At 34.6% G+C, this 22612-nt stretch overlaps 1 protein-coding gene across 1 annotated transcript in view; it reads right to left on the bottom strand.

The window, feature by feature from the left end:
• Positions 1 to 22612, bottom strand: part of THSD7A (thrombospondin type 1 domain containing 7A) — a 188161-nt gene that overhangs the window by 71433 nt on the left and 94116 nt on the right. The window contains exons 6-7 of the mRNA XM_062495264.1: positions 19041 to 19196; positions 16446 to 16649 (exon numbers count right to left, since the gene is read on the bottom strand). Coding sequence (XP_062351248.1) covers positions 16446 to 16649; positions 19041 to 19196 — 360 coding nt within the window. The remainder of the gene's footprint in view (positions 1 to 16445; positions 16650 to 19040; positions 19197 to 22612) is intronic.

A 22612-nucleotide genomic window follows, 5' to 3' on the forward strand; every position in this document is an offset into this window, starting at 1 on the left:
CATCTGTAAAACGTATCTGATATTTAAGTTTCTTGTAAAATGCTTTAAGTTCCAACAGGAAGCATTCCTAGAGCTGGAGTTACTAGAGAGAAATGGTAAAGAAACCCTCTTGCTTATTGTGCATCTCTTAACATGGTGCATGCTTCAGTGCACAGCAAAAAATTGCTGTCAAAATCTGACCTGTAGTAAATGGGAAGGCAAGTGCTTAACAGAGAGCAAAATATTTTTTAAGCTTTAAAATGAACAGTAAAATCACTGCAAGAGTCAATGAGGCATGGAGAACAACTTTTAAAAAAATCAGCATAAAATAAAATTGCTCCTGGAGCCCTATGTAATAAGTCAATGAGCCTGGTTTCAGCTCTAAATGAGGAAACCAGCTATTGTTTCTGAAAGACTAACCCTCTAACCTGATATAAACTAAGTAAATTTTTACTATAAAATAAAAATAAATGGAATTAAATCGAAAGCGTGCTTTGAACATTAATATCTAACATTATTTTTAACTTGCCTGTGAAATCAGTAAAAGAGAGGAATATCACACACTGGCAAATCAGATTTTACAGTTGTATTTTAAAGTTCATAAAAGAAATAATGACAGCAACTGAGCCCAAATGCTAAAACTGAAGACCTCATATTATTTATTGCTTGTCTTAATATGTTCAAATTTGCTATATCTTCAACTCAAAACAAAACCATCTCCTGTATCAGTATTTTGTACATGATGAGTATCCATTGGAAAAGTGTTGGGCAACTGAAATATTTGGAAAAGCACTACAGAGCTCAACTTTCAATCTGTTTGTGAATGAAGAAGGCCTTGCCATTATTTAACTGCCTTTAGTAACTCGTCTAAAGATAGAGGGGCTGCAGGAGGAAAATACAGTATTACTTCACACAACAGCAAAATCTGTGAGCTGTGCAGGCTGTGCTGAGTGGCTGGCTGCCATTGATTGTTTCCTTCCTTTCCTGTGTAGCAAAATAATCAACAGGAAAGCATTGAACTGCCCCTAGTATGAGTTGTAAAGGCTGAAATAGCTGAGAATGTTCTTTATCTTGAACTCCTACATAGTTTCCCATATGAATTCCTTTCACATAAGGACCTATACCTGTCCTTGCACTGACTCTCTTGTCAATCTCAAAACGCATCAGACTGGCTGAGGAGCCAAAAATCCTGTGTGGACTCTGCCCATAAAGAACAAAATATGCCTATCTATATTCAAAACCTACTAAAACCAGATCTGTGCTATGTGCTCAGTCCTATTTTCACTTGAAATTAATTTTAACCACTGTCACAGTTAACAAGCCATATCCTTCTCTATTAAAAAGTCATCAGTCCATAATCTACCTGCCTCAAAGTTACAGGAATGTAATGACTACACTGCAAGAGTATAGAAGCAGCATTAATGAGTTTAACTGTAATTATTCTAAAGACAATTTTTTACAACTCAAGAAAATAACTAAGAAAATATACAAATTTATCCAAATGTGAAATTCCATACTGGATTTTCTTTAGCAATAACCTGGTCAACACGTTGGATGATTAGTCTAATGCAAAATGGAAATTCTTCACCTTACAGAAAAGCCATCAAATTTATCAAAACCTCATGCATTTTCACATGCTAGGACACCTTATACCTGCCAATGAGCAGACAGTCATCAATCACCAGGATAAACTGAAATTATTCTTTTAATTTCTAATACTTCTGCATTTCTTTCAAATCAACAATTGATTACCAAACTTCACCACAACAGGAAAAACCATGCCTGCTTAGCATGAACAGTCACAGCAAATTATGTTTTCTGTCCAAACCTAGAAGCTCCAGCAGTAGTTTGATATTTTCTTCTTAAAATGATCAGAACTGAGGACTGATTTTTTTGTTATTTTGGGGGAAATTCTGTTTTGTTGTTTGTTTTTCCTTATACAGGAGGAGTTCTCTGAGGAGCACTGTCTTTCTTAGAGACGCATCTTTAGTTAAAATGTATATGCAACTTCAAAAAGTTGACCCAGATTTTTCAGTTGGGAGAATTTAGAAGTTAATCTCTAAAAACCTAATCAAATAAGCCACGGAAAGGAGAAACTATAATATTTACATGAAATTCATCATTTACCATCTTGTTTAGCTCAACAATCTCAAGAATATTTGGAAGTAAAATAAAAGCAGCACGCACAGCAGTATATGACTGACAGAGCAATTTTTGTTCTTCAATCAGCTCAATACTAGCAAATAAAACATTTTGATAGACAACAGGAAACTAAATGTTTTATTAATCCTGCTATCCTTCATATCATGTTGATGGCATTTATTCATATCTGCTCAAAAAAACCCCTTTAATGTTAGTAGAATGCCAGCGTCTTTCAAAACAACAGCAACAGTTTATTACCTTAGTAATTATTTTCCATGACAGTTCCTGAATCAGCTGTCAAAAAATATTGATAAATTTTCAACATTTGGAACAATTTTTAGCCTCTCTAATTATCAAACATAAAGTAACATTAACTACATTTTATGACCTCAATATATCCTACTTTGTTGACTCCTAAGTTTTTCAACAAACTGTGAAAAGATTGTGTATCTTCCACTTGTATTATCTTTATCAAGTGAAGCTTCTACATTCATTTCTAATGCTTAGGTGCCTAGCTGGTAACTCCAAGTGTTAAATCAGTTGCTAATTCCCTAATCACAAGCCTTTCTCTCAATTGCGTTTGCTAAGTAGCATTTGCATTTAATTAAGTACATCTTAATTAGTTTATGGTTAATATTCTTGAAGTAATTGTCTTCTGAGAAGCCTAAGTAGAAATGGCACTAATTTCAATGAAGACAAATACACTGGTAACACACATCTGTTCATTATGCAAAAATGACAGAAAGTTGGTCTAATAGTTTAATGATATGTAAACATTTCACGACTGTAAACTTTTGATTTGGTGGCTTGTGTGTGTAAATTTACTGTGGTTTTGGTTTCAGACCTACAGTCTATTCCTTACTGAAAGAAAAATGTTAAACATGGTACTTCAGCCACTTATTCAAAAGACCCATTGTGAATGTCATAAACATGTATGTTTCAAATTTTTTTAAGCAAGAAACTTGAGAGCACAAGCACAGGTACCATTATTTTATTCACATCTTTTCCCTTCCTGCACAGACAAGCCAGTGACATATAGGAAAGGCTACTGACTGCTGTCCTTTCTCCATGCAAATACTGGAAGATGTATATACCTTTTAAAATAAATTACAAAATTTTAAAATGTGATTTAGAACAAACATTTACGGCAATGACAAATGACTAGTAATGACAGGAAGTAATAGTATATAAAAGGAAAATAGCTGTAGCTTAGAAACCCACTGTATCCAGTGTTTTTCCAATCAAAGATAACAGCATGTTAACACACTTAAGAAAAAAAAAGAATTATTTTTTTAAATTGTTTTCTACTGCTTAAGGAGATGTAACACCGCATTTTGCAAGCAATAACTTCTTGTTAATGGCTATATGCAAATATCTTTATTCTTCACCTTATGGGAAAAATATTTCTGATGAGTGGGATGACACTGGCTTCAAGAACTCCCACATTCATGCAGAAATATAATTTCAAAAATAGTACCTGAACACCAGCTCCTTTGCGGTAACCAAACAAGTAAATGAGCTCAGTTACAGCTTGCATGTGTTTGTTAACCTTTCCCAAAACACAGAGAATTACCAACTGGGTAGAAAAAAGGCAGAAGTGGGTAACACTGCAAGGGGTTTATAGGAAAAATGAGAGATGTGAAAGCCATTCTGCTCCAGAGGTAAGACAGTTCTGGTTACAAGGTTTCTTCTCTGTCCTTAAATTCATCCAAATTTTCAATCACGCAAATTTCAAGAAAAGTGAGTCACTGATAAAAAAATCCTGTATCCACTGATAAAAAAATCCTGTATCCACTGATAAAAAAAACCCCACTATTCCTTAATACATCAGGTAAATAATACATTAATAACCTCATGCACTATATACAAAACAACTACAGGAATAACCAAAACCAAAATAACACTCCATACCTTAAAATACCGGTAAAAATAAAGGGAAAAATCTGACACAAAAAATAAGAATGTATTTTAGAGATGGATATTTCCTACTACAATTGCTTCAGATGGAAAACATATTTGCATATTCTCTGGCAGTAACTTAAAATAATGGTTAAACATAATGAACTAATACCTTCAGATACAATATTAATGCTTCCAGTAACCCCATTTTCATGTAATAACAGAACACATGTACCTCCATTTATATCAGAGTCATCTATCAGGATTACAGTCATAAATTTGCCAGACACAAATAAAAACAGGGAAAGAAATAGTATTTCTTTACTCAAATAATATATTTTTATTTAAAATGAAGTGACATTTGGCCAGATTAAACAAGAGTATGAAAAAATAATAACTGTGCTAAAATAGAAATATACAGAAAACGGAGGGAAAACAAAAACCAAAAAAACCTAACTATGGCTTAAAAAGTAACACAGCCTTTTTTTCTCTGACACAACCCTGTAAGTTACTGAGTGCATTCATATTTTGTACTATGCATCACAGACTAATGGTAAACTCTTCTTACAGATGATACTTCTTTGACTTCTGATAGCACTGAATATTCAGCAGCATGAAATAGGCCATATATGAACTACTAAAGTCAGTATCTCTGAAAAAGCCTGACCTAAAGGATACTGAAGAATTAATCCAAATTAATTAAACTAGGACTTTGAAGGAGATTAATTAAACTTATTGACATTTTACATGGCTATCCTTATTCAGAGTGAAAGAGAAAATTCTTGACAAATAGAATTAAGACCACTTTGACTAGGAGGATTCACAGACACATTTAATATAGTTTAAGTAATTAGTCTTGCAGTTAATTTGGATCAACTTTGGAAAATGTCTCATGGATATAAGCAAAGCAAAAAAGCCTGAAACATTATATGCCTTTAGCTGAAAATTTCTTATTCTTTTAACTTGAGGCTATAGTAGACTCATACAACAGGGATTGAAGTTCAATAATTCTAATAAAGACTCCAGCAGAGTACCCAAACACTGCCTAACAATAGGAGCAAAATTTTCCTACTGCTTGACAGGTAGTTGAAGCATTTTCATGGTTCATTTGCTAATGTAGTCTTACTGAGAATGATAAGGAACAGAGAATACTAGTGCATTGATCATAACCAAGCAGAGTTGCCTTCTAGTGTCAAATAAGCCAATCAAATGTCATCTTGATATGAAAGAAAAAATAAGTTTGATGACAGGCTATGGTCCCATTGAGAATAAAATCAATATTAGTCATGGGACCAAGTGGAATCAATAAGTCAAACCTATAGGCCATTTTAGTAGGATGGGGAAAGGGGAAAAGTGCTGACAGAGCAATTTAGAAAAAAGAGGACAGTGAGAACCTTGAGGATGAGATCACTTGAAAATTCTCATTGTATTTCTGAAAACAGTTGTCAAAAGCACCAAGTCACCTTAAAAAGATATAGCTAGTTCCATGATCAACAGAGCATTCTCATAAACTTTTCCCAGTCAAGGCACAATTCATATGGTGACAAATTTACATACAAATATGACTTCCAGAAAAATGATGAAAAATAATTCTTCCATTTGTTTTTAAAATGTTACAGAAGCTCCACTGTGTTTAAAAGTGGAAAAAAATCTTTCCACAGACTTTAGAAATAGTGATGGTGTTATTTGAATATCGGTTACTGTAGGATTTAAAATACATGGATTTGAAAACACAACATCTATTTACTGCAATGTGTCTTTGATTATTTAAAAAAACATGTTTTATTAATCATGGGAAGTTACTGTACTATTTTTTCATGGCTGAGTATGCTCAGCAAATTTTTAACTTCATATATGGACACAGACTATTGTAACCTTTTAAAAGTCTTCACAGGTATTTTATTGAAAGCGCTACTTTACTAATTTCCCTCTCTTATCCAATAAGGTCAAAATAACCTGGAGAACAAGCTTGGGAAGGCCAATGGAATGTCAATGACTTCAAAGCGGTTTGATTAGAGAAGATATTTCTGATGTGCTCATATGAACAAGATTAACATTCAGGGATATGAGTTAGGAATAGGAGCATAAAAGGGAAATAATAGGCAAGAAAACAGTAGCATGAAAACAATGTGACAGTTCCACTAACATCAGTAGAATGACAATGCTCACCACAGTCTTTTCAACAATTCCCTACACTGAGGTACTAATCTGCATATTTTCAGCTGCTACCTTAAATGGCCTGGTTTTTCAAGAAAAAATGACTTTCACAAACTTCAGGCTTCTCATTTTCAGCATAAATATTATCTTTGGCTAATAAATTTATACATTTAAGCTAAAAAACTCCAAAAAATTGCGTCACAAATGAGTTCATGTATACTTCAGCAGTGCAGCACTTTCCTAGAATTTGGCCACCAACATCATAACATTATTCTTCTCTGTAATGCAAAAGCTTACCTCACAGATGAAGAGAATGATTAATGGTCTGCACCTGACAGAATATTAAGTGAATTTTTCAGTTGGTCAGTTATCTAATATTTCACTACTATACTGTGAATTTTCAGCAAGTTTACAAAACTGTGCATTCATATACATTGTCATACCTCTTGCCACACAAAGACACGTGTAAGTCAAAAGGGGGTTTAAGAGAATAAGAAAAAATATTTTATATGGCAAAAGATGATTGCAAACATTTTCTTTGCATTATTCATCCAGCTACAGCTAGTAATGAGTTGTCACTCTCTATGTAATCTGACAGCTCAATTCAATCACAGTTAAAACATAGGACCCAAGAGGTGTAAGAGAGATCACTGCCACTGTCATGTTTACACATTTCTGAGAAATGGTTTTTAAATTAATTTCATGGATGCTTTCGTCTGTGTCCTACTACTGGCAGATAAAATGCAGTCTTCGGAGAACATCTTTTTATCCATCTTGCAGTGAATATCTTCTCATCATTACAAGTGGAAGGCACAGCATGCCTTTAGGGAGCTCAGACTGTGAATTAATCTTCTCTTTTGGAAACATTTTCATAGCTGATTCCTCCCAGGAAGACTTAAACTAACCCATCCTTTTGACTTTTCCTTTCTCTTAGCCTCTAAGTGTATGAATTCAGAGGAGGAGCTGTCAGGAAAGCAACCTGAGGTAAATACCACTACATCTTATAAATTTATGCTATAGAAGGAAATATAATTGCATTGTCATAAATAAACCAAAAAACCCAGGAGCACCTCTGCAAGTATAGGAACATCACAACTTTTCTACTCTGATAATAAGTTATGCAAGCTAATGTCCTAAAGTCGCAGAAATCAGAGATTTCACTTTAGATTGACACTGCTCACAGAAATCCATTGCACCCTAAAAATAGGGTTCTCTTTTGCTATTGGCTTCCTAGAAGCCTTCCACAATATATAAGATGCTTCTAGCTTATGTAATTCTTCTTTTTCCCCTCTTTAAATAAAACCCCTCAATTCTGAAACACCCAGAACAAGAGATTTCTTGTAGTTTCTTCTTAAAGTCTTCTGTCTAGAGAACATGCAGCAATTTGCTATCCATAAAATAGTATTAGTACCAATAAAGGATGTCTAAATAAAATTAGACCCAAACATCTGATAATTCCTAGGGAAAGATTCACACACTTAACCCAAAAATTACTCCCAAAATTATATGAGGCAACCAAACAGTAAAAGCCAAAACAAAAGCTGCCTTTTTATAGTGAAGTTTTTTTAACTGTACAATCACATGCTTATTACTTTTCCACTGGGTCCCTTCCTTCTTCAGTTCACAGATTGGAAACTCCTTAATGAGGAGATATTTGGTATTTTTAGTTTTATTCTCTTTGTTCAAGTCATGAGCCTATGTTTTATTTACCACACACTAATTAAAAGGGTTATTAAAACAGAATTGGCGTTTTTCCTAAGATCTTTCTGTCATGACTATCAGACATGCTCTAGCACAGCATTATTTTCAGAACACTGAAGATGTGATGGGTCAGCATTATTTATGTTTTGCTGATGCTGAACAAAAGCAGAGAAAAATTAAACCCTGAAAAATAGGACAACTAAGGTTAGTTGTTTCACAGACATTGCATTCATTACTACAAAATGCCCACTTAATCACCAAAGGAGATGTATCTATCTGACAAATAAGTGGCAGGCTTTATAGAGAAAATGTCATGTTGGCACAATTAAATAAATAAGTACTGCCTTCTGATGCAGTCACATAAGGACCGGACAAACTTGATTTCCTAATGTTTGAGGGCTTGCCTTTGAAAACCAGTATACGAAACTTTGATGTAATATTTATTTCCAGTTTTCTAGTTTAAAACAGAAGTCAAATGATAAGTAATATTTCTGCCATGGGTGTTGCACTGATGCTGGAAAATGCTGCTCTGTCTGGTAATCTCATGAGACAAAAGCAGAAGCAGACTAAAATTCATTGCGTTCCAGCCCTAGAAGCTATGAATTTTCTTTTCTTCCCCATTCTCTGACATCTTACCCAGCCTTATTTTCTCCAGCCACTAGTCCTAGTCTGACACCTCACTGTCCTTTTCACCCAGCCCTGCCAAATTTTTCCAGATGTTTGTCAAATCCTCCCACGGGCTGACCCTTAGCAGATTAAATCCCTCACCAAAGTCATTCCTAATGCTTGTCATGTAGAGACATTCTATAACTTTGAGTTCTTTACTTGGTCTCAGGAAATTGCTGTGGAGGAAACTAGAGTCAAATCCTACCTTTTCCCAGCTTTCAATCTAATTGCTTGGCCAGAAGAAGTTTCTTCCTCTTGTCTTGCTCTTTTCCACCAAGTCCCAGGTAGGAATCTCAATTTCCCTCTGCTGGGGTTGCGGCTGTGTAGAATCACACTCCCTGCACTCCAAAATCTGAAATCTGGGAACACTGGACAGGCTAGTATCAATTTTTTACCTTGATTTTGAGTAATCATTGTGTCTGAGCATATTCTACTTTGAAGAATTTTAAGTAATCAGTGAAGATGCTGCTTGTGCCGTGCACAAGAGTTGCAAGAATTGCAAAATAACACGGATTATTTTAAGGCTCTAAGTGGCCACTGGAACAGTTGTCTTGTGAAATCAAGTATTTTTTTGGCAGAAAAGAGCAAGTTTTTCATTAATCAGTACTCAACACAAATGATGATCTAAGGTCAAAAAATGAGCTGCTCTAGGCTGGAAATACTGAGAATAAAATTCCAATTTATTCTGTATCACCATGACTAGTTCATGATGATGGTTTTATCCTCACCATTTATCAACACAGTGTTTTTACAGCTTTGAAATTTTATAACATTTATTTAGAAAATGGACCATACGTATTCAGGTTGTTTTAACATATAAATAGGCCTGTGCAAAGTTTTCTCAGATGGCAAACTGACTCCCATCAAACCTAGCAAGAATACACTGTCTTAGAACATTTTAAAATAAAGATTAATGACCAGTGATGTTTCATGTAATCTTCTGAGAAAGCAGTACTTAATGTATAGCTAAGTAGCATTATTTTGATATATAACAGCATTAAATGTAAAATTATCTCTTCTAAACAGGTTTTGTAAAAATATTTCAAATGTTTTCTGGGTATGTTCTAGGGAGTTAACAAATTTATACAAAATTTAAAACAAAAAGAGGTTCAATACAGTTCTAGAAATCCTGCTTCATAATTCATCCATAACTCCCTAACCCTCCTTTTTCTTTCTTGTTTCATAATAGCATAATTTTAAGTGATAAATGGAAAAGCTGTACAGCATTAAATTGAACTTCCTAAAAAATCCCAAATATTATGAAGTGTACCTACAATTACCCCTCTCTGTGTTCTTACCATGATGAAGCTTGAAGCCTAATCAAAAATGGGCTCCTGCATTGCTGAACATTACATAAATCAAAACATATGCATCAAAATCCCTCCCTTCTAATTTAGTCACATACCATTCTTGCAATATCCTACTTGTTGTGCCATCAAAAGCAAAAGAAATTTACTAAGAATATGGATCATATGAAACACTGCACTCTCTCAGATATGTTTTCAAAATATTTGCACTTTCCACTCTAGCAACCTCTACTCCTAGCAGTCCAATAAATTTTACATGAGTGCAGCATTACATTTTAGAATTAAACAGGTCAAAATACACAGGTCAAAAACCTGACCAGACAGTCACATTATGGTCTATGATATCAGAAAAACATTTTGGTAATTAGGTTGGCCTGCCTGTTTTTACTTTAATTATATTATTGATGGACATTAATGTCTCATTAGGCATTGTCCATACCAAGTTCAACTCTGTCTTCAAAAATATATGATAGACTGGAAGCAAGGGTCTATTGCAGTGTCATACTTGCTAGCTGTTTGCTGGACTATACAGATGGAATGCTGGCTTTGTTTTATTTACCCTTTTAACTGCAATCATCACACGAAATTACAGGCAAACTATCAAAGATATGCACAAAGAAAGTAATGCATTTAATTCTTTCCATATAATTAAATTACTACGTTACATAAATACAAAAAGCTTCCATTCTTTTATGAAACTCGGTAGTGACATTTCACTTTCCTAATATCAAGATGAGATACAAAAAGGAAGTGGTGCCATCAATTAAATGTGACTTTTTATTGACAGAAGAGTTATTAATTATCAAACTATTTGGAGACTTAAATGAGATAGTTTAAGCAGCATACTGTACTCTTATTTTTCTTTATATTCCTTTATATTAAATTAAACAAATCCTGTTAAAAATAAATACCTTGAAAATCCAATGGTCTGAAACATAATGGCCTAAGAGTATCAGTTTTAAGGTCCTTTAAATTCACTATATTTTCCATCACTAAGAAATTCTTAAATATACCAAGCATCCAAGAAACATATTCAATAGTTCCTTACATTAACAGAAAAATTAAAGGAAAGGAAGGAAGGACTTGGGTACAAGTATCTTAGCCTATGTGTTTACAGCAAGGAACAAAGTATGTATCTTACGTTTCATTTAAATGCCTCAGATGGTCATCCTAAAAGCTGTCAGTAGCAAAGAACTGTTTAAAACAATGCTGTTATAACATTAGCTAGGAAACAAATATTGGGAAATTATGACTAATACCAGCATAACCAAGTTCCTGTAAGCATAAGGCACTATGAGCTCCAAGGAACTGTCATTAACTACTGTATTTTTCTGCTAATTGACTGCTGAGCATTGACCACATTTTGATCTGGGTTTTCTTACAGGCATAACTGAATAATTCAAAGTAATTTGAATTTGACTCTGGCTCTTCATTCTTTGAGAAAGAATTAAGTCATAAAGTGACACAAATTGGTATTTTCTTTTCTAAATAATCAGCATGAAATCCAGCCAGTCTGATGGTTTCTTCATTCGATGAATAAAGGTGCACAATAGAAATGTCAGAAAAGCAGGCTCTTTACATGTGGGCACATCTATATGCTCAGGTCCATTGAATCTCTTGTTGTTTCCCATCATGAAAATAAATGACAAGCAGAAGACTACTCAGTTAACATTTGATTCAAACCATAAATATACAGAAAGACCCAATACTGAAACCAGTCAAAATACTTTAAATTAAAATTATTGCACCAGCCAAACTTAGTTTTTCCTGAAATTTTTTCTACATTATTTCATTAGCTGCTTATTGTAAGGTGATATAAAGTCACAGCCAAAGAATTAAGGAAGGAAATTGAGATACTTATCAGGAAACTATAGAAGAAAATTTAAACTAGATGAAGAAATTTTGTAAGATTTACTTTAAAGTAAAATTCAATAAAAATAAGAGGTATTTCAGAAATAAATATTTCTAACTCTTGAGAAAAACAATAAGGCAAATAAAACATAGGAAGTTTTATTGCTGAATTATGGTGTCGTCTGTTAGTCTCACTAGCTGAGAATTAACACAGATAAAAGACAGGCATATTGGAAATGTCCTTTGTTCCATTTTGGTCAGTATAGTGTTTCAGCTGCAGAAAAAGTAGCTAAACTAATTGGTTTGTAAAGTGTCTAAATGAAACAAATTAGTCTACCTTCTATACCTTTTAATTAATACCAACACCACTGCTTTGCCCCTAGTGCTGCAAAACTGGTAAAATCCTCTGATTTACATCAGAAAATATCGATGCCAGTGGTTTGAATCTGCACTTCAGTCTTAGAAAAGCCAGACCTGTGTCATCCACCTCCATACAGGTGCCAGAAAGGAACTTGCAGGGCTCAGCTACATCAGCATGTCCCTCTGTTTACACTAGTAAGTAGCAATTTTGCTACTACAAAGAGTTGCAGGAATTTACATATACATGAAGAACCTTGGTGTTGTCATGGCCCCCTCTTTCAAGGTGAGTGGCTCTCAGCTGTGAGGCAGAAGATGGCAATGAGTTCACCCCTGTTTGTCCTCTGTAGAGCTTCCACAACCCAACAATTAGTGAGCTTCAACAAGATCAGGAAGAAATCCATGCTTCAAAAATGAGATCTGTTTTGTCAGGAGTAACACATGCAGCAGTACAAAGCCCATATACTGTAAAGGCTGTAAACCAATTTATTATTTACAAATCCTTAGAAAATGAGCAAGTCATTTCAGATGACTGTGTGAGGACCACTGCAGCCAATGCCATACCTGAGGTACAGCCTTCAGCCCAAAGACAAAATTAAAAAATGAGTGAACAAGCATTTCATCAGTAGTTAATGTTGCAGACATTTATGTCAGAAATTGTTGTTCCTTATTAACATATGAGTAGAACTAATATGTCTGCTAACAAAGTGGAGAAGCAGACAACTTTCCCACTATGGACTTTAAATAACACAGAGGTATTTTTGAAACTGTATTCTTCATAGACTATCAGCTACAGGGAAATAGAGCAAATTCATCTGTTCTAAAATTACTTTTCTGAGTGTGAACTGTGTTAATACACTTAATAATAGATAGCACGTACACGGGTGTGTGTGCATGTGTGTGTATACTTGTATATATTAGCTATACAACAAAAAGATGAATATCACATTTAAAAAAAAAAAATCATTCTATCATTACCAAAATGGAACAATCTTTAGAATGGAACATGAGCAACAAATGTCTAATTCTTAAAATTATATATGCAATGAAGGAATTCTGATTACTTTCTGTCCAGTCTGGGAGCTTCCATAATCAAAAGGTGTGTTTTTCACCTAAAAAGCTCCACTGTAAAATCTTCTGGAAGATTTACCAAAAATATTTATTCTGAAAATGTTCTCTCCACAGTAAAACAACTGAAGTTCTGTTTATATAATAAAATACATCAAAGTTCATTATACCTCTGCAATGACAACCTGAGGTACTGAATGTCATACTTTTTTAGCCTGAATGAAAATTCTGATTACTGCCATCCACTGTGCAAAGTGACAATCAGAGGCCTCCAGCAATGAGAAGGGAGGATAACCTATTGTTTGCTGTTGTCTCAAAGGCTGTAATGACTCTAAACACCAAAATGAAGAGAAAAGCTAATTCCAATTATATGAAAAAAATTCACAAACATTTCTGCTTCTAATTGTGAGGCCAAACACCCAGGTCAAGACATATTATCCCAATTAATCATGCTTAAGATATATAGAACAATGCAACTGTGCACAGGAAGAGAAGCGACTAATCAGTTTGGGGTATATTTTACATTAAAGCTATAGAGCTTTATCCATCTAGAGTACAGTGCTTACTCTGAAATATACACTACCAGCCTTTTTCATTTTTTAAAGCAGAAGCCAAGGGCACAATATGTTCTTTTTTTGGGTACATTGAAATCCCTTCATTTCAACCTTTCCTATCTAGGTACTTTGAGATTGTCTTAATACATAATAATAGTAAATAATAATAATGATAACAACAACAACAACAACAACAACAACAATAATAATAATAATAATAATAATAATAATAATAATATCTTGAAGGGACCGATGATAATATTGTCAAGCAGAGATTCGTTTAGCTTGAGTAACATAGGAACCTTATGCAATAATTAATGCTTTCCATACTGTTTCCTGTCAGGGCCACTTTTACCTGTAAAACTGAAATTAAATTCCCTGTGTGCCACAAAGATCAGAAATATAGTGACACAGGATTATTTTACAAATTATTTACCCTGTTAATAAAGGTAACTGACAGCCAATGGAGCCTTCTCAAAGATCACTGAACATAGCAAATTTCTTTTGATCAATAATTTAAGCCATGATGTTTAGACCATAGAAGAGTAGCATTCTCCAAACTTTATTTTACTAGAACTAGCCTGAAGCTGTGGGGCTTTCCTGACTGCAAAGTGTTTCTTTCTTGTATTTTGCACAGCAGAATCTAGAAGCCTGCAACAAGTGTTTGCCAAAGGACACCATGGATATTCTGTTGACTGCCAGGGTAGGAGGCCAAAGTACTAGATCAGAACTACCTGGGAAGAGATGGTGGTGTTTAGAAAGAATTTAAGATTTGTCTGCAGGATTTCTAGTGGGTTGGTGCTGTGGGAGGCAAAGTAATAAAATACTTGAGCAGAGTCAGCTTGGAGGGGGAGATTGCTGAGGTTGGTGGGTCTCTACTTTGTTTTCTTCTACTGCATCATGCTAGTCCTTCTCAGGAGAGAGCGAAGCAGCAGACATTTGGTATTACTGGTGAAGTACACAGAAGACTGTTTAGTAAAATAAGGAATTTCAAAGAGGAGCTGGAGCAATTCATTGCATTACTCTGTGTTGCTTTTGTACTCTCTCAAATATAACTGAACATATATTTTTGTGACTGGATGACTGGGTGATCAGATATTTACAAAACAAGACATAATTGCAATTTATTTTCTCCTTTCTTTGAAGCTATGCCCACAACTCTTTAATCTTAAAGACTGACAGGCTCAACCCTGAATTTCTCACTCTTTATGAGGCAATGTATAAGGCCATATATTTACAGCAATGTATAATGTCACATAATTCAGAAAGAGAGGCGAAAAAAATACTGGGAGTAAAGAAGTTGAATACAAGTCTTCAAAGTCAAATTTGGCCAAAACAAAAGCCCACAAAGTTCCAAGAGCAAATCCTGTGAGTTTCAATAGAAAATATCATATACATAAGAGAAATCTCAAATAGCTCAATTGCATGCTTCAAATATACAATAAGTTATATTCAATATAAATTATTGTATTACAATTTAGAAAGAAATTAGGTTAGATGTATGAGAAAACACATTCCTCAAAATAAAGGTAAGTTAAACTAACCATAATCTAGTCAAGTAAAAAAATAGTATTTTTGTTTTACAGATTTTCTTTTAAGTATATTCATAATTATTTTGGAAACAGCTTGATTTATGAAGAAAAGACATTTTTCATCTGAAAAAGTATACAAAAAATCTGTAAACAGTTTCAGTGTTGTTGCCAAAAAATTATTAAATTTCAAAAGGACTTTTTTTGAGTTAAGAACATAAAATATGGTAGATTGAAATGTAATTCTAGGCTAATCTCTTTCTGAGCTCTAAAAATGGTTACCAGCTCTCTTAGGTGTATGCAGAAAAATAAAGCTTACATTTTAACTCTAAGCACTACAATTTAAGCCGCAAAACTCAATTACAACCAAAAATCTTCAGCATGAAACTCAAGATTTAAATATCTCTATAATCAGTTCTTATTACTTCTGACTGATTTAATTTCAAAATATTTTGTGCAGCTATTAACACTCATCAGATGTGTCCTCTTACTTAATTTTCTGTTGGAACTTAGAAGCCGCTTACCATACTACACTGCAGTCAATACAATTATTGTAATTTATATGCTGCTCTAGACTATAATACTATTAATGAATAAGAAGTATTCTCACAGCAGTAATTCATGAATCTTCAGTAGATTAAAGTATTCCGTAAGCAGCTTTCAAAATTGGCTTTTATGGCTATGTCATGCAAGATCTGTTTTGTCTCACAGAAGATAATTGAATAATGGTGGTATTTTTTTTGACCTTTTGAGGAAGAAAGACAGCTTGGACTGTCAACCCAACTCTATAACACACATCAAAACATCTTTTTTAATAAACACATCATTATTTTTCTTCCAGCTATACTTACTGCAATGCATCTTTGCTCACATTCTATTTGTTTTTGGGCTCAGAGGATCAGCTTTGTTAGTGGGATTACATTAAGGAATTCAGTCAAGATACTGCAGGCATGAATCTGATCTACTGGCAAACAATAGCTCTTTTCTATTTAATTTTCTCTAAGTGACTCTGTGAAGCTTTGAAAACCTACAGAATGTAGGTGAAGGAGCTTGGTCCTAGAGCAACTAGAGGTCTTACCCTTCCTCTGCAGTATTAATGGGCAGTTATATCTATTCCAGACAGCTTGGTTTTAAGGATCAAGAAAGCTGAGAACAAAAACTGATACCCTTTTGGACGACATTTTAGTATCTTCACTCTGGCTGGTATGGAGTGCAGTAAACAGCATCCATCTTACCATCACTGTTGACGCAGATGACAACAGGAACCTGTGTACCAGGGCCACATGGCTTTTCATTGTCAGGAATGCATTCCTCCAGCCCTGTGATTCTCCAGTCATAGCAAGAGGGTTCTTCACACGGGATGGCTTCAAACAGGTGAGGGCAGTTTCCTGTTCCCCCTGTAGGCTCATTGGTGATGCGACGTTTCCTTAATTTAAAGCCTGAAACATCCATGAAAATAACAATTTAACTCTAAAATGTGATGTGAAGCACTTTTTGTCTGTCTACACCTGAGTGAAGAGTTCTGATTCTCTTCTCTGTAAGGCATACCACAGACACTCAGCAGAACAATGCATTTTAGATAATCGGGTAGAATAACTCATTGAAGAAGGACTAGAGATAAAATTTTACAAGTTTCAATGTTTTTAGCCTCCTCAGGAGGCCTTGCCTTAAACCTCTGTATATCATAATCATGCATACTCCAGGAAGGAGACAGGATCATTTCCTGAGCATCACTTTTGCAAAATTCATCTCATTTTATAAATCTGGACTACATTCCTGGGTTACTATTTCTCAGGTATGTTGTTTATTTTCTCCTCAGGTATGTTCCAACAGGAGTAGATTATCAAGTGAAATTAGCTTATAAACACACCCTTCCTCCTCCAACCCTCCAAAATAAAATGGAAGAATAAATGGACAACCTTGTGAGAAAAAGAAAAACATGAAAGTAATCTCAAGTCCTATGAATGGGTTTTCACTAAAAAAATCACAATATTCCTTTGCATTTAAAAATTTCCTTAAACCTACCTAAAATCATTTTGGAATGGAGAAACCGATGGGCCTGTATGTACTGTGTCATCTGTCAGGTCAATACTAGCACTCAAAAGCAGCCCCCTCTCCTTTCAGAATGGCCCATTGAAAAAAAAAAAAACAGACTAAATACAGTCCAGAACAACCTAACAAAACTGTATGGATTCAAGAAATAGTTTCTCTTTTCATCTCTTTTCACAGTCAGTTTCATATCAATAGTCAGGCAAGTTAGTAATATGCAGCTATTTTTTATAAAATACTACATATAACTCTGTAATTTCTACCAGGACACAAACTAAACGGGAGAATTTTCAAACACACTTATACAAGAACTGATTCTTTGAAGACATGCCTCTCAATTCAATTATAGTAAGTATTACTTAAAAAATACATTTCCATTTATCTTCAGTTGTTTGTTTTATCTTTCCCTAAAATGAAGAATTCAGCCAAATTATGCACAAAAGTTTTGGTAAACCTGACACAAAAGGCTGATATAATTCCAAAAATAAAGAACTCCAATATCTACAGCAACAAAGGATGCAAATTATCTGGAAATATGTATAGAGACATGCTGCTAAAAGTTGGAGTGCCTGTATAATTTTCACATCATTCTCTCAGAAGTGCCAATACAATTATAAAAAAAATAAGAATTTCCAAATAACAAAACATTGGCAGTTGAGAAAATCTCTGCTCATGCGTGCAGGAATAAAGGCTTGTACAAGGTACATCCTAATGTATTTCTATTAGACAGACATTAAAATCAGTCTCACAAACCTAAACTTTACCCCAGAAAATGTAGCACATCTTTCAGTGATGGAACAGCAACAGAAATAGCAGACTACTTCACAGCTGTACTCAGAGGAGACTTAATCCGATAGATTTGCACAGTGAACTGCTTTTTCTTTCTTGAACTGATCAAGGATGGGTTAGAGTTCCACAAAACAGTTTTGTAAGACTTGCATAATTGCTGCCCAGACAGAAGTGTAGCTAGCAGTATGCCAGAAAGATCCAGCTAAGCCAACAGAGTAATCACAGCTGCTCCTTCCAGTGGATATATGTGGCTGCCCTTTCTTATGACAGTTTTCAATAAAGAAACCAAGTCTGTAGTCCCAATATTTATCAGATAATCACTTTGCAGTAATGACTAGGCCAGTTTTTCTCATTTACAGCCAGAAGCCCACAGACTTTTAACATGAGGTCCCTGTCACAGTATTCTTGCTTTCCTATATTGATGTCAGATTACTACAATCTTTCTGCATGGCAAGAAGTTGTAAAACATGCTGGAATTGAAACCAGCACATATGTCATAAGTAAAACAGCGTCACGTATCAACAGTGAATGGTGCCATCTCTTTGTCAGATTGTGCTTCGTGGTCTAATGGTGAATTCTTAAGCTACTACTGAACTGTAAATTTTTGAGTGCCTAGCATGCTACACACCTCAAAGGAGGCTTCTGTCCTCCTTTTGAGACACTGCCAAAATTGTGATTTGACAACACTGACTGTATCCCTTTCAGTCGGAGAGGAAGCTTTGAAACTGGAATTGACCAGTAAAACCCCAAAATGATCTTGAGAGCCCAGTGAAGAGGCTACATTTTTGCTACCTTTGGTGTAACAGTGATTTCAAATCATCTATATTTTTTCAAACCTATCATATTTTTAGTCCTAATTCAATGACTTTATTTTGCTGCCCAGAGGCACTAGATATACACTTCTTGGTATAAAATTTAGTGTGCTTGTGTAACCCAGTGCCTTAGGAATAGTAAATATCACCATTAAAAGGCTCTTCTGAATTTTCACATACCCTTCTTGGCCTGAGGGTCATCACAGCTTTCATAGGTGCACGGTCCCCAGGCTGACCATGCTGAGGTCTCACACTCTGTAGGACAGGGAACGTGGCACAGCTGCGAGGTGCTGGGAAGAGGTCCTGTGCACAGTTTACGGTCTACTGGCCTTGAAGCTGTCAAAACAAAATTAAAATATTTCTCATGTGTTACTGGTCATGATCCTCAGTTCTAAGTGTACAGAACAATCCTGAAGTCAGAAAGGCTTAGCAGACCATCATTTTAATCTGGTGATGTGATGGAAAAATGCCTGCCTTGAAAAAAAATTGAATGGAAGTCAGTTTACTCTTTGCATGAACAAAGTCAAATCCCATCATGTGGAGATGGGAAGACTGTAGATATTGCAGGAACCCCTCCAACCCAGTCCTTTCCTTTGAGGGGTAAACAACACTACTACAATTGTTCACTTCGTACCCTGCATAAATTTGTGTCCTGCTATCTCATTACTTCTCTTAAGAAACTGAACAAAAAGCTACATAAATCCCTTTGCACTTGTATATGTAAGCTATAGGATACTAGAACTTCAAAGGCCTGGTTAATTTGTATTTAAAAGATTATTTTTAAGCTTCAACCTGAGACACAGCTAAAATTATGGCAAAAAAATTTTTCTTTTACTCTAAAGACCATCAAGTGCACACTCCACAGTAAGATTTGTGCAGCAGAAACTTTAGTTCAAGAAAGGCTTTGTTTCATATATATATGGTTTGCATTTGCTATATATATATATATATATGTCTATAAATGTGTATACATAATGTATATATGTAGTTGCAAAACCTTCACAAGACAATTTAACTTTTAAGTGTTATTAATCTATAGAAACACATGTGAAGGCAGAGTCTCCTGTTCTTTAAGGAACAATAACTTGGGTTAAAATCACTCTTCTCCTTCTGCACTTTATTCTTTTGATTTTCCAGGTAATACAAGTAACAGGACAATTCTATGAGGTGCCAGAGTAAGGCACAGAACTCTTACTGAAAATGTACCATTTCATTGAAAGCAAGATTTTAATTCTCTTTCACGATACAGGACTTGCCAAAATATTACAGTAAGCAGAGAATATCTGCTAGAAGTCTGCCACATTATTTCACTTGGGTTGATTGATGAAACATGAAATTCCTTAACTAAAAAAACACTCTCATTCTATTTGGTTGTTTTGTTTTTTTTTAATGGGGCTGTTACATCTTTAATATCTGCCACCACTTTTGATGGAAAGATTTTCAGATTCAATAAATACAGTATATGACAAAATATCTTTCTGAAAGATGAGATCAATAACCACTTACAGAATGTGAACGTAAACACCAGGCTGTTAAAGTATAGTCAAGCTTGTAGATGTATGTCTTTCCATTCAGATTTTCTAAGCGGGTGATTTTTACAGTTTCAAAAAAGCATCCAATTCTCACTTTGTTTAAGGGAAAAATGGAATGCAAAATCCTCACCCTATGCTGGTTTTCAGCGTTGCCTCTTTTGGCACAGTTTTACACTGTGTTGCTCCACATAATCAAGGCATGAAGGTGGCAGACAATAATTTAATATTGCTGCCTCTAGTTCACCAATCTCTTGAAACAAAATAATATAAAGCCTAATTCTCTAACATTTGCATAATGCTATGTTGAAATTAAATTTTATTACATATCATTGAACTTTACAGTAATTTTGGCATGCATACCTAACATGCATAATAATCAACATAATATGCCTATTTGGTGTAGAAAGTGGATATAAGTAAACATAATTTGCCTGTTGAATTTGTATTGAATAATTTCTAATGAAAAAAGAAAACCAGTAAGTAACTGCTATCCATACATTTCTAAACTTGATTTAACTGGGGAATTGCCCAAGTGAGACAGCTGAAATTAAGGGCCAATCATACCCCAGAGACACAATCTTGCTTCAGGGAATAGAGAAAGTGCTCTGAGGAATTCCATGCTTCATCTCTAACCTTCATCATGATAAAGAACTTATCATCACACTGTTTCAGGGAATTTTACTCAGAAAAATAACAAAGAATTCTAATCAGGAAGTTTTTAGCAGTACAATTTTTTCATATCATAGGTATCAATAAATCTTTACATTTGCCAAAATGCTTTTCAAATACTGCTTTTAGACCCTAAGTAATGTACAAATGCTATCTTTTATATTTTACTTTTACAACAAAAGATTTCAACTACAGGACAGAAAAGTTCTATTTCAGGTTATTAAAAAATGTTTTCATAATTGAGCACCTAGGATGAATTTCATGCAGGATAACTCAGAATTCTTTTTTTGAGATGACAGTAAAATATGGAAACAGCTTTGCCTGGGCATCTTATGACCATCTTGTTCCCATGAATTTTAATTAATTTCTTTCAGCATCACAGAAGTATGATTGAGCATAGGCTTTGATGCTTATTGTTTAGCAAAGACAATTTGAGATAAGTTTATACTGGATGCATATATTTACAGTTTAAACATTGTCTTATCTCTGTCCTTTAATGCTCTCTTATGTCAGCAAATAAAGATTGTTCTTTATTCCTTGGAAGGAATGTTAAATGCCAATTAGACTATGTGTAATACTACAAGATCTATGTGAAATTTGATCAAATTTTGGGCTGAAAATAGAAAAGTTAATGCATTTTCATAATCTCTCTTTCTCCTTCAATCTAACTAATCAATTAGATTCAGTTTTCAAGGAATTTCAGGTTTGAGGATATTAACCTAAAAGCTGAAGTATGATTTAATAATCCATTCCTCAAATAATTTTCTATATTAGGAAATCTTAGTTGAATATAATTTATATCCTTGGAAAACTCCTCCTTGAATTATTGCATTTTAAAAACCATTGAAAAGAAAAAGATTAGTTCTGCTTGTATGCATTTGCTACATTTACCAAGGTATCAAACTCTCTTTCTTTTAAGACCCTCAAGAGACTAGTGCCCAGTAATGACCAGGCTGGCAAAGAGACTGAATTTATATGTGACTGCATCAGTGTAAGCAGACACAGCTTCATATTTCTCTTTCTGATGATTTGTCACGCAGCTTTCATACCAAACAACACAAAGACATTTCTCCAAGTACTCTCACTCAAAAATCCCAGGAAAAACCCAAGCCCAAAACACTTTATGACCAACAATTAAGTAACAATTTCATCTCATTTTCTACAATGCTGAATTCTCTTATCAAAAAACGTGAGATAATTCAGAACATTATGCTCTGAGAAATGGCACAATTCCACACATGTAAGCAGTTCCCCTGTGTTTAATAGGGAAAAAAAGTGTATTTGCAGATGTAGAATAAATTTATGCCCATAAAGGGACTTTCCTCCCCTTTATTCCACATCAAAGGTTTTAAAGGTACTCGGAATAAGATGGAACAGCTCACATCATACAGTAAGAGAAACTTCATGACTAAACCAGTTAAGCAGGTGAATAGAGATGAAGCAATTTAAGTTAGTGGCAAGTAAATGGTGGAATGACTGTGGCCTCCCGGAAACTTGACTGCCGCTGCTTAACTGCTACAGCCAATGCTCCGTCTTCTCCCTACTGACCTG

This window comes from Cinclus cinclus, chromosome 1 (genome assembly GCF_963662255.1).
Source record: "Cinclus cinclus chromosome 1, bCinCin1.1, whole genome shotgun sequence".
NCBI lineage: Eukaryota > Metazoa > Chordata > Aves > Passeriformes > Cinclidae > Cinclus > Cinclus cinclus.